Source organism: Callorhinus ursinus, unplaced genomic scaffold (assembly GCF_003265705.2).
Source record: "Callorhinus ursinus isolate GAN/ISIS: 27379988/994484 unplaced genomic scaffold, GSC_fseal_2.0 scaffold52, whole genome shotgun sequence".
Classification (NCBI taxonomy): domain Eukaryota; kingdom Metazoa; phylum Chordata; class Mammalia; order Carnivora; family Otariidae; genus Callorhinus; species Callorhinus ursinus.
The window spans coordinates 6,340,759-6,356,880 of NW_027397114.1; the positions used below are offsets into that span (position 1 = coordinate 6,340,759).

The 16,122-nt window shown below is 46.9% G+C and overlaps 1 protein-coding gene across 4 annotated transcripts in view; it reads left to right on the forward strand.

Moving 5' to 3' along the window:
• The window catches only part of TTLL6 (tubulin tyrosine ligase like 6), a 38,227-nt gene that overhangs the window by 15,796 nt on the left and 6,309 nt on the right, over positions 1-16,122 (forward strand). For all 4 annotated transcript variants that reach the window (XM_073883824.1, XM_073883826.1, XM_073883825.1 and 1 more), the window contains 5 exons: positions 2,576-2,801; positions 4,093-4,268; positions 6,584-6,772; positions 7,833-8,004; positions 8,966-9,247. In XM_073883824.1, the coding sequence (XP_073739925.1) occupies positions 2,576-2,801; positions 4,093-4,268; positions 6,584-6,772; positions 7,833-8,004; positions 8,966-9,247 (1,045 nt within the window). The remainder of the gene's footprint in view (positions 1-2,575; positions 2,802-4,092; positions 4,269-6,583; positions 6,773-7,832; positions 8,005-8,965; positions 9,248-16,122) is intronic.

Here is a 16,122-nt window from a genome sequence, read left to right on the forward strand (position 1 = left end):
TTGAATGGTTTGGCTTCAAGCGATCTGGAAAATTCATTTAGGTGCTACACTTTATTCCCTGACAATGGCAGGTAGAGGCAGTGGGCCTCTGTATTGAGCGGCCTTTGCTAATCTGTCTTTATATAAATGCATCCTTGGTTGTTTCATATGTGTGTTGACTCCCCCAGTGGTCTTTAGGCTTCCCATGACAGTGGGGGGCAATTTCTTAGGATTCTCTCATTTCCCGAGCTTTGCGTGTACAGCAGGCTCTTAGCAAGTTTGCATTGGCTGACCACCCCTGCTTCCTCCTTTTTGGCTTCACTGGCTGGGGCCCAGTGAGCTCTTTGGACTGTCTGTGAGCCATGTCTCTTGTCTTATTTTCCTCTTCACGCCCCTGCGTCTCTTCCTTCCATATTTCCACTTCCCATTTCAGCTCTGTGCCTATGAGTGGATGTGTATGTGTCCCCACCATTGTCTTTCAGACCTGTTAGATTCGCCTCCTTTCTGTATGACCCAGCTCAGAGCTGACCAGAGCACCCCTTTATTTTTTTTTATTATTATGTTATATTAATCACCATACATTACATCATTAGTTTTTGATGTAGTGTTCCATGATTCATTGTTTGGGTATGACACCCAGTGCTCCATGCAGAACGTGCCCTCTTTAATACCCATCACCATGCCAGCCCATCTGCCCCTCCCCTCTAGAACCCCCAGTTTCTTTCTCAGAGTCCATCGTCTCTCATGGTTCATCTCCCCCTCCGATTTCACCCCCTTCATTCTTCCCCTCCTGCTATCTTCTTGTTCTTTTTTTTTTTTGACATATAATGTATTATTTGTTTCAGAGGTACAGGTCTGTGATTCAACAGTCTTACACAATTCACAGCGCTCACCATAGCACATACCCTCCCCAATGTCTATCACCAGCCGCCCCATCCCTCCCACCCCCCACCACTCCAGCAACCCTCAGTTTGTTTCCTGAGATTAAGAATTCCTCATATCAGTGAGGTCATATGATACATGTCTTTCTCTGATTGACTTATTTCGCTCAACATAATACCCTCCAGTTCCATCCACGTCGTTGCAAATGGCAAGATTTCATTCCTTTTTATGGCTGCATAATATTCCATTATATATATATATCACTTCTTCTTTATCCATTTACCTGTCGCTGGACATCTTGGCAGAGCACCCCTTTAAGTGTTTCCTCATGAACCATAGACATCCTCTGATCTCTGTAATAGGGTGACAGGTCATCTCAGTTTGCCCGTGACTGAGGGGTTTCCCAGGATGTGAGACTTTCAGTTCTTTTTTTAAAAAATTTATTATTTTTTAAAATTTTATTTGATTTAAATTCAAGTAGTTAACGTAGAGTGTATCATTAGTTTCAGAGGTAGAGGTCAGTGATTCATCAGTTGCATATAACACCCAGTGCTCATTACATCACGTGCCCTCACCGTCATCACCCAGTTATGCCATCTGCCCTCCCAGCAACCTTCAGTTTCTTTCCTAGAGTTAAGACTCCCTTATGGTTTGTCTCCCTCTCTGTTTTCATCTTATTTTATTTTTCCTCCCTTCCCCTATGTTCATCTGTTTTGTTTCTTAAATTCCATGTATGAATGATATTATATGGTATTTGTCTTTCTCTGACTGACTTATTTCGCTTGGCATGATACCCTCTAGTTCCAACCACATTGTTGCAAATGGTAAGATTTCTTTTTTTTGATGGCTGAGTAATATTCCATTGTATATATCTACCACATCTTCTTTATCTAAAATCGGGACTGTCCTGGTTTGCCTGGGACAGTTGGTAACCCTATCTGTGGAAATGCCCCAGGGCTGCCTTTTCTTTGTGGATAGTCCTCAAGCAAAGTTTCTGTGTCTTTTTTTTTTTTTTAAAGATTTTTATTTATTTATTTGTCAGAGAGAGAGAGAGAGAGAGAGAGAGAGAGCACAAGCAGGGGGAGCAGTAGTGGGAGAGGGAGAAGCAGGCTTCTCACTGAGCAAGGAGCCCGATGTGGGACTCGATCCCAGGACCCTGGGACCATGACCTGAGCTGAAGGCAGACGCTTAACGACTGAGCCACCCAGGCGCCCCAAGTTTCTGTGTCTTTAGCATCCCCAGAATCCTGTGCTGTGGGACCCAGGTATTGGTGTTCTTAAAAGTCTCCCTGTGTGTTTCTAATGAACACCAAAGGTTGAGAAACTATTTGCCATCAAAGCAAAGCCATGATGTAGGGTGTGTTTTTTTTTTTAATATTTTTTATTCACCCATTAAGCTTTCCCCTTGGAATACCCAGTCCCTGCCCCAGCCTCACAGGTGTTTTCTGGATCACAGTGATAGTGCCCAAGCCAGGTCTTATGTGTCATCATCTGCACCCACTTCCAGGCTGTGGAGGCTTAAGTACTGTGGCCCTGTGGCTCCTGCAGTCCCCTCCTGAGCTGACACAGCCCTGTTGTCACCCTGGGTCCTGGGTGTCTGTCACCATTACCTCTGGGGACTTAACGTCTCCAAAAGTTTCTGGTTTCCCGCAGGAGATGGCCTTAGATGACCAGAGGTGGGCTGCCTTGCCTCACGGCCTGTGGTTTCCTTCCAGGAAGCTCTCCACCTTCAACATGTACATGGAAAACCACGGCTACAACATGGAGCAGGTCTGGAGAGATATCGAGGATGTCATCATCAAGACGATCATCTCCGCCCACCCCATCATCAAGCATAACTACCACACCTGCTTCCCCAACCACACACTCAACAGTGCTTGCTTTGAAATCCTGGGCTTTGATATTTTGCTGGACCACAAACTCAAGCCCTGGCTGCTGGAGGTAGAGGGGCTGGGCGAGGGGTGAGAACTGACTGCTGTTCCTGGGGTCAGCCAGTATCAAGGCTCATCCCTTCATCCCCGGCTCAGCCAGATCATTTTAATCAACTTCCTGGCCAGGCCTATTCATCCGGCGGCAGTGCTGGCTGCCTGGGGCTCCTCCCTTAGCTGAGAAGTGGCCACCAGAGGGGGGTAGATGGCCAAGAATTAGAGAGTTCCTTGTGCCTTCTTGAGGTCCACCCAGACCTGGAAACTTTGATCGCAGGCACAGAAAGACTCTAAAGACAACTTGATTTTTTTGTCACAGAATTGTCTCCCAGAAAGGGGGTGTTCTTCATCAAAGCTGGATGATGATGTTCCAGATCAGAACCAGGCCTGGCTCTCAGGGGCTTGGGCCACTCAGGTCCAAGCACCAACAGAGAGTGGCCTGGTGTGTGTGGCCAAGGGAATGGGTGGGGAGCCCCTCGGTGAGTTTCCTGACTTCCCCAGACCCATGGCAGGGTGGATAGAGGAGGGCAGGGTGGCTGTCTCTCTTCCCCATTAGACCTGCGCTCAGCAGCCCTCAAGGGACCCTTCAGTCCGCATTATAGGAGGTGGGGATTGGAGGAGCCAGGTGCCAAGTCGGAGTTGCTAGGGCTGGTTGGCACAGAGTCAGAGTCTTCAGAAGGCAAAACCAGAATCATGGGTCCCCTTCCTGGGGCCTTGCCTTTCCTCCATTCCCAGCCCTTGTTGACAGGTGTAGGTGGGAAGGAGAATATGGCTGTTTGAGCTCTTATACAAAGAGCGGAATTGGCCACCAGGCACAGGCCTTCAGAAACTGCTAGAAATCTTCAAATGTTACAGAGTGCATCTAAATGATCTGGTCTTTTCTGTGAGCAGGAATGAGGCCTCTCCCTCCTCCCACCTGCCTCCCTCTCTCGATCCTGGTGAGGGTCCAGAATGCATCACTCTGGCTTCTTCCCCACCTCCCAGCCTGGTCCTTTGGACTGCGCCCTTCTCTCTGCTTTAGGGCATGCTATGTAAGCAAGAGAGCACACCCACCAGGGGGAGGGAAAGCAAAGACAGGGCACCCCTGATGCTTCTCAAGAGGAAAGGACTGAAATCGAAGCTGGTTAAACTAGAGGAGGTTCTGCTTTCTCCTCTCTTCACCGTGACTCTGGGGCAGACTCCCTCTCCCTCTGTTCCATCTGGCAGCCAGGGCCCCATGCTGGGCTTAGGTAGCTCCCTGGAGGTGGCGTTTTGGCCTTGCTCCCTGCTTCCACGCTGGACAGCCCAGCCCCCTGCTGCCCTCCCAGGTTAACCACTCTCCAAGCTTCTCCACCGACTCCTGGCTGGATAAAGAGGTGAAAGACAGTCTGCTATATGACACCTTGGTTCTGATCAACCTGGGAAACTGTGACAAAAAGAAAGTCTTGGAGGAGGAGAGACAGCAGGGGCGATTCCGGCAGCGATGTCGTTCTTGGGAGACCAGGTACGGAGGTGCCCCCGCACCCTGGGGACCCCATTCTCTATGACTTCCCTGCTCCCAGTAAGACTGGCCTGTCCTGGTCCTCGACAACGTACTAGTTATGTGGCCTTTACGTCTCTTCTTTGAGCCTCAGTGTTCCTTCTGTGAAATGGAGCCAGTGATCTATAAGGTGGAATTAAATGAGATAAGGTATAATAAAAGGTTCATCATAGTGCCTGGCACTATAGTGTGTGTTAGAGGTGGTGAAGAGTCTTGCCTGGCGGGGGCAGGCAAAATGAGTGAAGGAGGTTAAGAGGTACAAACTTCCAGTTATAAAATAAATAAGTCATGGGGAGGTAATGTAGGGCATGGGGACTGTAGTTAGTAAGGCTGTCTTGCGTATTTGAAAGTTGCTAGGATCTTAAAAGTTCTCATCACAAGAAAAACCATTTTTTTAAAAGATTTTATTTGTCAGAGAGAGAGAGAGAGCTCATGAGCAGGGGGAGGGGGAGATGGAGAAGCAAGCTCCATGCTGAGCAGGGAACCCGACGCGGGGCTCGATCTCGGGACCCAGGAATCATGACCTGAGCCGAAGGCAGATGCTTAATGGACTGAGCCACCCAGGCGCCCCCCCCAAAAAATTTTTGTTAACTGTGTATGGTGACAGATGTTAAGTAGACTTATTGTGGTGATCATTTCACAATACACACAAATAGCGAATCGTGTTTGCACACCTGGGAAACTAACAGAATGTTCTATGTCAATTATACTTCAACTTAAAAAAGTCATTACATTTAAAGAAAGAATCTTGCTTGGAGCTGGTGGGGAGTGGAGTCAGTTCTAACAAATGATAATCCTATTTGGAATATTAGTTTATATTTGCAGAATGTGGCAGCTTGTACAGTTTTACTGTGAGCATTTTTTTGGCACATAAAAATAGGAGATTAAGTTATAGACAGACTATATATCATGGATATGAGTTTACTAATATAACATGAAGATTTAGGGATTACCAATCAAAAAATAAAACCGTTGCTTTATGGAGCGCTTGGGTGGCTCAGTCGGTTAAGCATCTGCCTTCGGCTCAAGTCATGATCCCGGGGTCCTGGGATCGAGCCCTGCATCGGGCTCCTTGCTCAGCGGGAAGCCTGCTTCTCCCTCTACTCCCCCCCCCCCCCCCCCCGCTCGTGATCTCTCTCTCTCTCTCACTGTGTCTCTCTCTGTCAAATAAATAAATAAAATCTTTCAAAAAACAAACCCGTTGCTTGATTTTTACAGAAAGACACACTAGTCTGACCTGCCCCATGTCACTGGGTTGGTGGGGGCGAGCGTCCCCTGCTCCCTGCACGGCAGCATTTGCCTGTGAACAGGGGCCTTGGTTCTGCAGAGTGATTTTAGTGCCTGAAGACTCGGAACGCAGCCGAGGAGACGCCTGTGTTGCTTTTCAGACCCCGCGGCAGTTGCCGCACCCCCATGAGCAGAGCCTGCTGAATCTTGGGCACGGAGCTTTGGGAACTGGGGCAATAGCATCTGTGTTCGGAGGCCACTGGGTTTCTCGGAGCACTTTTGCCTGTGAACTGTCTTCCCTCTGAGGAGGGTTGGTAGCAGGGAGTACTGTATGGTCCTGTGGCTGGAGCTAAGGAGACCAGGCTTCTGGGAGGGGAACTGACTTGTGTGCAAGGTCCCCTCGCTGGGAAGTGGCAGGGCTGGGGCTGGAGCGCAGCGAGTGTGCTGCTTGGGATCCCAGAATAGCTTCCCCTGTGCCAGTGTTCTCCCCGCTTCTCAAGGAGGAGGCAGCATCCGCTAGGGCAGAGCTGGGGCCCTCCCCTGAATCATCCTCTTGGTCATGACTTGGCCCTGGGTAGCTCAGTGCCCTCGGTTTGCCTGCTGTAAGAGGGGCTTCTCATTCCTCCCTCCCTGACCTCCACCTCCCCGAGGGGCTGTGAGGGAGAATGAGGTCATTGCAGCTCGTAAAAGCACATCCGTGAAGCCCTCAAATTTAGCCAAACACAAGCTGCCGTTCTCCAGAGGAGGGTTATAGGGGCTGCGAACGGGGAGGTGGTGACAGTCGGCCTCCTCAGAGCTGAGCCAAGGGGAAGGGGGTTTTTGTATGAGGAGAGAGTCTGGTGAGCTGTCAGAATGACTGTTCTGACCAGCTTTCCTTGAATCATGACATTGGCTGTCCCAAGAGGGCTAGAATCTCCTTTCAGCAAATACGGGCGGGCCACTGTTGTGCGCAAGGCCTTGGCCTGGCCCCAGGGGACATCCAGCTTGGCACGTCCCTTCCAGGCTCTGTCCCAAGAAAATCCACGGCAGCCCTGTGTTCTGTTCCCCCCCAGGATGGAGGAGGTCAAGGGTTTCCAGGCCGTGCAGTTGGAGAAAACTGAGAAGTACGAGAAGGAGAACCGTGGGGGGTTCCGCCTGATTTATCCTACTCTGAATTTGGAGAAGTATGACAAGTTTTTCCAGGACAACAACTCCCTCTTCCAGAATACTGTTACCTCCAGGGCTCGGGAGGTGTATGCCCGGTAGGAAGGCTCCGGGCGGGGTGGGTGGGTGTTGGGACGGGTTGGGTCGTGCTTGAACTTCTGGGGGACGGGCCTGGGATGGTGAGGAGGGTCTTTGAGCTTCAGTCCCCAACCCAGAAGTTGCCAGGGGGAACATTTGCTTTAGTCTCACGAGAACCAGGAATCATGATTCCTTGGTGTGGGGTGTTCAGTAGATATGTAGCTGTTCCTAGAAACTCCCTCCCAAGACAGGCACCTTCACCCTTCTCCAGAATTCCCAGGGAGCTCCCTCCTGGATTCACACAGGCATGAAATCTAAGAGCTGGAAGGGACCCATCCTGTCCAGTCCAATCCCTACCTATCACCTCATTTTTTTTAATGATTTAATTTATTTGACAGAGAGAGACACAGCGAGAGAGGGAACACAAGCAGGGGGAGGGGGAGAGGGAGAAGCAGGCTTCCCGCCGAGCAGGGAGCCCGACGTGGGGCTCGATCCCAGGACGCTGGGATCATGACCTGAGCTGAAGGCAGACGCTTAATGACTGAGCCACCCAGGCGCCCCCATCACCTCATTTTATGGACGGGGAAGTCAGAGCACAGAAGGGGTCATATAGTAGGTGATGACAAAAGAGGAATGGGAACTTAACAATAAAAAAATTAAAAAAAAAAAAAAAAGAGGAATTGGGATCCCTGTCTCCTGACCCATGTGACTGCGTTATTCCCACTACATCATTGGCCAGAGAGGCCCAGGATATAAAGTGGTCCAATGTGGGGGCCCCTTGTTTGACCACCCACCCAGACCCTCTTCCCGGCACCTGCCATGTGTGGGATTTGGCCTCGGGTAGAGCGGCTGACTTTGCATCACTCCTTGGATGCTATTCCCCAGACTGGGAATGGTGTGGTGGGAAGCATGGCTGTCCCCTCCACCTCCTGCTCTGGGCCCTGCAATCATTTGTGCAGGCTGGACACGCGGAGGGAGGACCCTGCGCTCTTTGGCAAGCATCATCCACCCCTCAGGGAGGGTGCCCACATTTGTAGCCCATCCCTAACCTCCACGACCCTCCCTGTTCCTCCTGGACAGGCAGCTGATCCAGGACCTAAGGCTGAAACAGGAGAAAAAGTCCTTCCAAACGAAGGAGAAGGTGGAGATGCAGGGGGAGTCGGCCGGCGAGCAAGCGAGGGGCAAGAGCATGAGGAGCTGCCGACAGAAACCACAGCAGAAACACCAGGCCGCCACCCTCACCTTCAAACAAGTAAACCCTGCTGGGAGGGGAGCGTGTGTGCCTGGCACCCTTCCCTGGCTGGGGCCGCCCCATGGGGGGCGGTGCTCAGGAGACCGCTACTCAGATCCCTGACGCACTGAATGAATGGGGCTGACAAAGGGCTGGGCCACAGGAGGGGGAGCCTGGAAGTCGCAAGGAGCCTGGCATCCTTCAGAAGACTCTCACTGGTCTGTCCTTACCTCGTCCGGCGGGAGGAAAAGCAGCCGGGGAGGCTGAGCACGATCCCCACGTAGGGAGCGGGCGCCAGGATTACTTAATACTCATGGATCCCAACCCCAGTTTGGGTTGGAATGTTCCCCTCTAGCAGGCCAGGGGTACAGCTGAGAGAGGGGGCCGCAGAGAAGGGCTGCAGGGAGGCAGGACCCTCACCATTATGTGGGGTGATGGACCGCAGCTGGGTCCTTCCAGCCTGCTCTCTGCTCAAAGTGCGGACCAGCCCTGGACGGGGCGCCAGCAGTCCCGTTGTCCTACAGTCCCGAGTCTTTGGATTGCCCCTCTCTGCTTCACTGTCTCTTCTGGCTCAGTGGGAAGACTCAGTTGGCTTTTTGGTCCATCTCCTTTTTCTTGAACCCTCACCTAAAGGAACAGGATGAGAGCAGGATATTTTTTTTTTTTTTGTATTTTGTAACTTTGCTAGGGTCATAGGCCTTTTGAGAAACTGATAAAAACTATGATACTCTCTTGCCATAAAGTATACAAAGATACAGTTTTAAAACTGCAGTTTTAAGTGGCCCAAAGACCCCGTGAAACCGTCCATGAACCCTCTAGGAGTCCCTGCACCCCAGGATCAGAACCTCGGATTAGAGAGACTTTGATACCATTTGCTTTCCTTCTCCTCCTCCTCCCCTTGGCACCTCCCCTTGGTGCAGATGAATCTGGAAGTGGACAGAGCTGGGTTCCCACAGGCTGTGTTTGGTTTCCTCCTTCCCAGCGTCTCCAGCCAATGGCATTGGTATCCTGCACACCTGACTTGCTCTTGAGTGTCAGAGATGCAAAGACAAATGAGACAGACAGCATCCTCGACCAGGAGACCCCCACGAAAGGGGCCAGCCCTCCTCCCTGCAAGCCTATAGCTGCAAGACGATACACCTCTGTACCTGACCTGAGGCACTCAAGCCTTCTCAGCTGCCCGGGGCTGGGGCTCAGTCAACCCATCCCCAGAATCAAGGAGGTCAAGTCTGCCTCTGCAGTGAACATATTCACCAGCACTGGGGTGAGTAGAGCGGTCTACCTCCCCAGAGGGCTCAGCTCAGGGGCCAGTGGTAGGAGCCTTGCTTTCTGGTCCCTTCTATCCTCCTGACTTGCTGTCTCCCTTTGAGTAAGCCACTTAAGACTCGATATCCCCACCTGTGAAGCCCAAGTTATGCAAGAGCATACGTGCTAGGAGAATGGACCTATACGTGAAGCCCAAGTTATGCAAGAGCATACATGCTAGGAGAATGGACCTATACTTTGAGGGCTTTTCCAATGGCTGTCTTCTGCACCCCAACTTTTTTTTAAAGATTTTATTTATTTATTTGAGAGATAGAGAGCACGAGAGGGCAGAGGGTCAGAGGGAGAAGCAGACTCCCTGCCGAGCAGGGAGCCCGATGTGAGACTCGATCCCAGGACTCCAGGATCATGACCTGAGCCGAAGGCAGTCGCTTAACCAACTGAGCCACCCAGGCGCCCACTGCACCCCATCTTTAAGCATGTTCCCACCTGCTGCGTTAGCTTCCTGTGGCTGCTGGAGCAAATCACCGTGGACTTGGGGGCTTAAAACACAAATTTATTCTTTCACAGTTCTGGAGGCTAGAAGTCTGAAAACAAGGTGTTGGCAGGGCCGTGCTCCATCTGAAGGCTCTAGAGGGAGGATCCTTCCTTGCTTCTTGCTAGATTCTGGTGGTTGCCAACAATCCTTGGAGCTCCTTGGCTTGTAGCAGTGGGACTCCAACCTCTGCCTCTGTTGGCACATGGACTCCCTCTTTGAGTTTCTCCTCTGTAGATCTTCATGTGGCCTTCATATAAGGACACCAGTCATCGGACTTAGGGCTTACACAGATCCATATGACCTCACTTTAACTTGACTCATGATATCTGCAAAGACCCTATTTACAAATAAGGTCACATTCTGAGCTTTGTGGCAGTGTTGAACCCAGTTCATCCCTTAAACAGTGTTTCTCAAACTCCATTTGTGTATGGACACCTGTTGAAGGAAAGAAAACTCTCTCAGATCCCCATTGTAGCCGTAAATAACTTTTATAGATATATACAAACATAAAACCAGATATATAAAATCTTTATGTTTATAACTCTTATACAACTATGAAATCAAAACAAACATCACCAATGAAATTCACATCAAAAATATTAATTGAATGTGACAGCTGATTTTTTATTTTCGCAGACACTAAGATGCCACATGAATGTGGTACTGACAGTTCTAGAACGGGTTTTTTTTGTGTTTACTGTAGTCAGGCCCACCAAAGGCTATGTGATGACTGTATTGTAAGTACTGGAAAACCTTCAGCATTGTTGGGCCTTTGCCAAGTCCAAATGCAGTATGGAAGAGTGTGATGCTTTTCAAGTTCCTAACCATAGCCCACAGTAGAAATCTGTTTTATTTTATCCATCCATACACACACTGGAAAAAAGTTTCTAAAACAATGATGAGCCATACAACATATGGTAACTCCTTTGATATTTTTTATTCTCTTCTGTTTTGTTCTTTCAAAAATACCAGTTCCTGGAGCACCTGGGTGGCTCAGTTGGCTAAGCATCTGCCTTCAGCTCAGGTCATGATCCCAGGGTGCTGGGATCGAGCCCCACATTGGGCTCCCAGCTCAGTGGGGAGTCTGCTTCTCCCTCTCCCCTTGCTTATGTTCTCTCTGTCTCTGTCTCTCTCTCAGATGAATAAATAAAATCTTAAAAAATAAATAAATAAAAATACCGGTTATAATCCACTAAATTAATTTCATGATTTATTAATAGGTTTACAGCCACAGTTCGATAAACACCTTTAAAAGAATAGGCTTTGGGGGGGCGCCTGGGTGGCTCAGTCATTAGGCGTCTGCCTTCGGTTCAGGTCATGATCCCAGGGTCCTGGGATTGAGCCCCACATGAGGCTCCCTGCTCCGCGGGAAGCCTGCTTCTCCCTCTCCCACTCCCCCTGCTTGTGTTCCTGCTCTTGCTATCTCTCTCTGTCAAATAAATAAATAAAATCTAAAAAAAAAAATAGGCTTTGGAACTTCATGACATTGGATTTCACAGATATGACACCAAAAGCAGGGCCGCCTGGCTGGCTCAGTCGGAAAAGTGTGTGGCTCTTTATCTCAGGGTGGTGAGTTCAAGCCCCATGTTGCATGTAGAGATTACTTAAACAAACAAACAAATAAACTTTAAAAAAAAGAGCAAGGGCGCCTGGGTGGCTCAGTTAGTTAGGCGACTGCCTTCAGCTCAGGTCATGATCCTGGAGTCCCGGGATCGAGTCCCACATCGGGCTCCCTGCTCAGCAGGGAGTCTGCTTCTCCCTCTGACCCTCCCCGCCCTTGTGCTCTCTCTCTCTCTCATCCTCTCTTTCAAATAAATAAATAAAATCTTAAAAAAAAAGCAAAAATAGGTAAGTGAGACTATATCAAACTTGAACAATCAACAGAGTGAAAAGGCAACCTGTGAAATGGGAGAAAATATTTTCAAACTATGTATCTGATAAGGGGTTCATATCTAGAATATATAAAGGACTCTTATAACTCACACCAAAGATAAACTGATTTTAAAATGGGCAAAGGATTTATGGATGGCCCAGTTGGTTGAGTGCCTGACTCTTGGTTTTGGCTCAGGCTGTGATCTTGGGGTCATAGGGTCAAGCCCCCCATTGGGCTCTGTGCTCAATGTGGAGTCTGAGATTCTTTCCCCCTCTTCCTCTGCCCGTCCCCCTGCTCTTTCTTAAATCAATCAATCAATCAATCAATCAATCAAACAATCTTGAAAAAAAATGGGCACCTGGGTGGCTCAGTTGGTTAAGCGTCCAACTGTTGGTTTCAGCTCAGGTCATGATCTCATGGGTGTGGGATTGAGCCCCATGTCAGGCTCCCTACTAAGCGGGGAGTCTTCCTGGAGGTCTGTGGCACAGCAATGGGCATATTGTTAACACTATTTACTCTATACTTAAAAACGGTTAAGGTAGCAAATTTTATGTGTGTGTGTGTGTGTATGTGGGGTTCCTTTTTTTCCTGCAATAAAAAAAAGAGTAAAGAGTATGCATTGGGATCTGGCTGCCTCTGTTTGAATCCTGGAGTCTTCTCTAATGACTTGCATCTAGTCACTCTTCTCTCCCTAAGCCTCAGTTTCCTCATCTAAAAAAACAAAAAAAATGGAATTTTGACACCTGGGTGGCTCAGTTGGTTAAGCGTCTGACTTCAGCGTAGGTCATGATCCCAGGATCCTGGGATCCAATCCCCTGTTGTCAGGCTTTGCACTCAGCTGGAGTCTGCTTCTCCCTCTCCCTCTGCCCCTCCTCCTGCTCCTGCACTCTCTCTCTCTGTCTCTGTCTCTTTCTCTCAAATAAATAAATAAAATCTTTAAAAAATGGAATTTTAATAATAGTTCCTACCAGTGGATTGCTTTGAGGCTTAAGTGGAAGAATACATGAAAATGTGGAGAGTGACACCTGCCACATAGAATTCAGGAAGCTTTAGCTGCTATTTTAATATTACTGCGACTTCTTAAGACTGCCTTTGTTCTTCTCTCATTAATCTAAGATGTAAAGTAGTACTACTTAACTCCAAAGAGATTTTTAAAAATGAGGCAGTAACATTTTATTGTTTTTTTTCTTTTCTGGATTTCATGTGCAGAGGGTTAATTTAATAAAAAGCCCTGGTTCATTCAAAGCCTTTGCATCTTTCATTTATTTATTTTTCCCTTTTATCTCTATGCTCACCTCCCATTCTCCTATCCACCATCTTTTGTTAGTATGTTTCCTGGCAAAGTAGGGATTTTTTTTTAATATATGCATTTAAACTTTATTTAAATGTGATTGGGTCATTTATCTCATTCTATGACCTATTCTTTTTCTTGTTGAGCCTGTTTTCCTTTTTTTTCTTTTATTTATTTTCTTTTATTATTTTTTTTTAAAGATTTTATTTATATATTTGACAGAGAGAGACACAGCGAGAGAGGGAACACAAGCAGGGGGAGTGGGAGAGGGAGAAGCAGGCTTCCTGAGGAGCAGGGAGCCTGATGTGGGGCTCGATCCCAGGACCCTAGGATTATGACCCAAGCGGAAGGCAGACGCTTGACTGAGCCACCCAGGCGCCACCCCCTTCTTCTTCTTCTTCTTCTTTTTTTTTTTTTTTTGCTGTGGTTCCCTCTTTTAAATAAATAAAAAAAAAAAAACTTTTACCAAAAAAAATAGATTTATTTATTTTAGAAAGAGAGAGCATGTGCACACACACACATTGGGGGTGGGGCTGAAGGACAGAGAGAGAGAGAGAGAGAGAGAGAGAGAGAAAAGAGAGAATCTCAGGCAGACTCCCTGCTGAGCGAGGAGCCTGAATGGGGGCTGGATCTCAAAACCCTGAGATCACGAGCCGAAATCAAGAGTTGGACGCTTAACCGACCAAGCCACCCAGGTGCCCCCCTCTTTTCAAAAGTTTATTTAAGTAAATCTCTACACCCAACATGGGGCTTGAACTCACAAACACAAGATCCAGAGTCACATGCTCTTCTGACTGAGCCAGCCAGGTGCCCCATAATGCTTGGATCTTAACTGAACAATTCTGACAAAAGAAATACACCCATGTATCCTATATCCCTATTGAAGTATAGAAATTTCTAACCTCTCTGGAAAGTTCCCTCCTGTCCTTTCCCAGGCAATTACCCCCCAGTCCTGTGCGTCTCTCTTCAAGGAATCCACTGTCCTGACTCTGACTTTTTTGACCTTGGACTATTTTGCCTGTTCTAGAATTTTCTATAAATAGAATGATATAGTACATATTCTTTTGTGTTTGGTTTCTTTACCTCAATATTATATCTGTGAGATCCATTCACGTTGTTGGGTTTATCAATAGTTTGTTCTTTATTGCTGAATTATATTCTGTTGTACAAATATACTGTAGTTTGTTTATCATTCTCCTGTTGGTGGACATTTGGGTTATTCCCAGTTTTTATTTTTTATTGCTATTGTGATTAAAGTTCCTGTGAACATTCCTGTATTTGTGGACATATGTTTTTATTTCCCTTGAATAACTACCTAAGAGAGGGTTGCTAGGTCAAAGGGTAGATCTATGCATAACTTGTAAGAAACTCCAAAATCTTTATTTAAAATGATTATATCATTGTACATTTCAGCCAACAATGAATGAGAATTCCAGTTGCTCCATCTTTGTCAACATTTGGTGTTATCTTTTAGATTTTAGCCACCCTAATAGCTATTTGTGATTTCACATTGTGGTTTTAATTTGCATTTCCCTGATGATTAAGTGTGTTGAGCACTTTGCCAGGTGCTTATTGGTCATTCATATATCTTTTTTTTTTTTTTTAACAGAAATGTTGACATTCTTTTTTTTTTAAGATTTTATTTATTTATTTGACAGAGAGAGACACAGCGAGAGAGGGAACACAAGCAGAGGGAGTAGGAGAGGGAGAAGCAGGCTTCCTGAGGAGCAGGGAGCCTGATGTGGGGCTCGATCCCAGGACCCTAGGATTATGACCCAAGCGGAAGGCAGACGCTTGACTGAGCCACCCAGGCGCCACCCCCCCCTTTTTTTTTTTTAAGATTTTCTTTATTTATTTGAGAGAGAGAGCATGAGAAGGAGGGGCAGAGGGAGAGGAAGAGAGAATCTCAAGCAGACTCCTAGCTGAGAGCAAAATTGGACACAGGGTTCAATCTCACGTCCCTGAGATCATGACCTGAGCTGAAACCAAGAGAGAGACACATAACCAACTGTGCCACCCAGGCTCCCCCATTCATATGTCTTTCTTTGTGAAGAGTGTGTCAAGTTTTTGCTTCCCTCTTTTAAAAATTAGGATTATTTATTTTTTATTATTGAGTTGGAGGAATTCCTCATACATTCTGAAAACTTGCCTATTCTTTTTCTTTTTTTTAAATCTTTTTTTAAAGGTTTATTTATTTGAGAGAGAGAAAAATAGAGAAAGAGAAAGAGGCGTGAGTGAGGGGAGGGGGAGGGACAGAGAGAGAGGGAGAGAGAATCTCCAGCAGACTCCCCCCTAAGCACAGAGCCCGATGCAGGACTCAATCCCACAACAACTAGATCATGACCTGAGCCGAAACCAAGAGTTGGATGCTTAACTGACTGTGCCACCCAGGCGCCCCAAGAGAAAAGATATTTTAAAAAAATATATGTATGTATGTAAGATATGTATTTATATGTATATATATCATCTGATGTCATTTCTCTTTAGCCTGAAAAACTCTCTTTAGCATTTACTGTACTGCACACCTCTCTGCTGGTGATGAATTTTCTGTTTTTGTTTATCTGAAAATGTCTTTATTTAGCTTTCATTTTGAAGGCTATTTTTGTTGGACCTAGAATTCTGGGTTGACATTTTTTTTTCTTGCGGCACTTAACAAATGTTGTTCCATTATCTTCCAGTGTTCTTTTTCATTTTTAGTGAGACGTCAGCTGTATTCATAACATTGTCCCCTATATGTAATGTGTTATTTTTCTCTAGCTCTTCTCTTTATCTCTGGATTTCAGCAATTTGACTATGATGTGTCTGGGTGTCATTTCTTTTTTAAGATTTTATTTTTTTTCAAGTAATCTCCATGCCCAGTGTGGGGCTCGAACTCACAACCCAGAGATCAAGAGTCGTACACTCTTCCACTGAGCCAGCCAGGTACCCCATCTGGGTGTGGTTTTATTTGTACTTATGCTATTTAGGATTCTTGAACTTATTGGTTTTATAAATTGATGTCTTTCACCAAATTTGAGAAGTTTATGGCTATTATTTCTTAAATATTTCTTCAAATATTTTTTCTGCCTTATTCATTCCTCTCTGTTTTACTGTCTCCATGACTACTCTAGGTACCTCAGATAAGTAGAATCATACAATATTTATATTGTTGTGTCTGGCTTATTTCACTTAGCA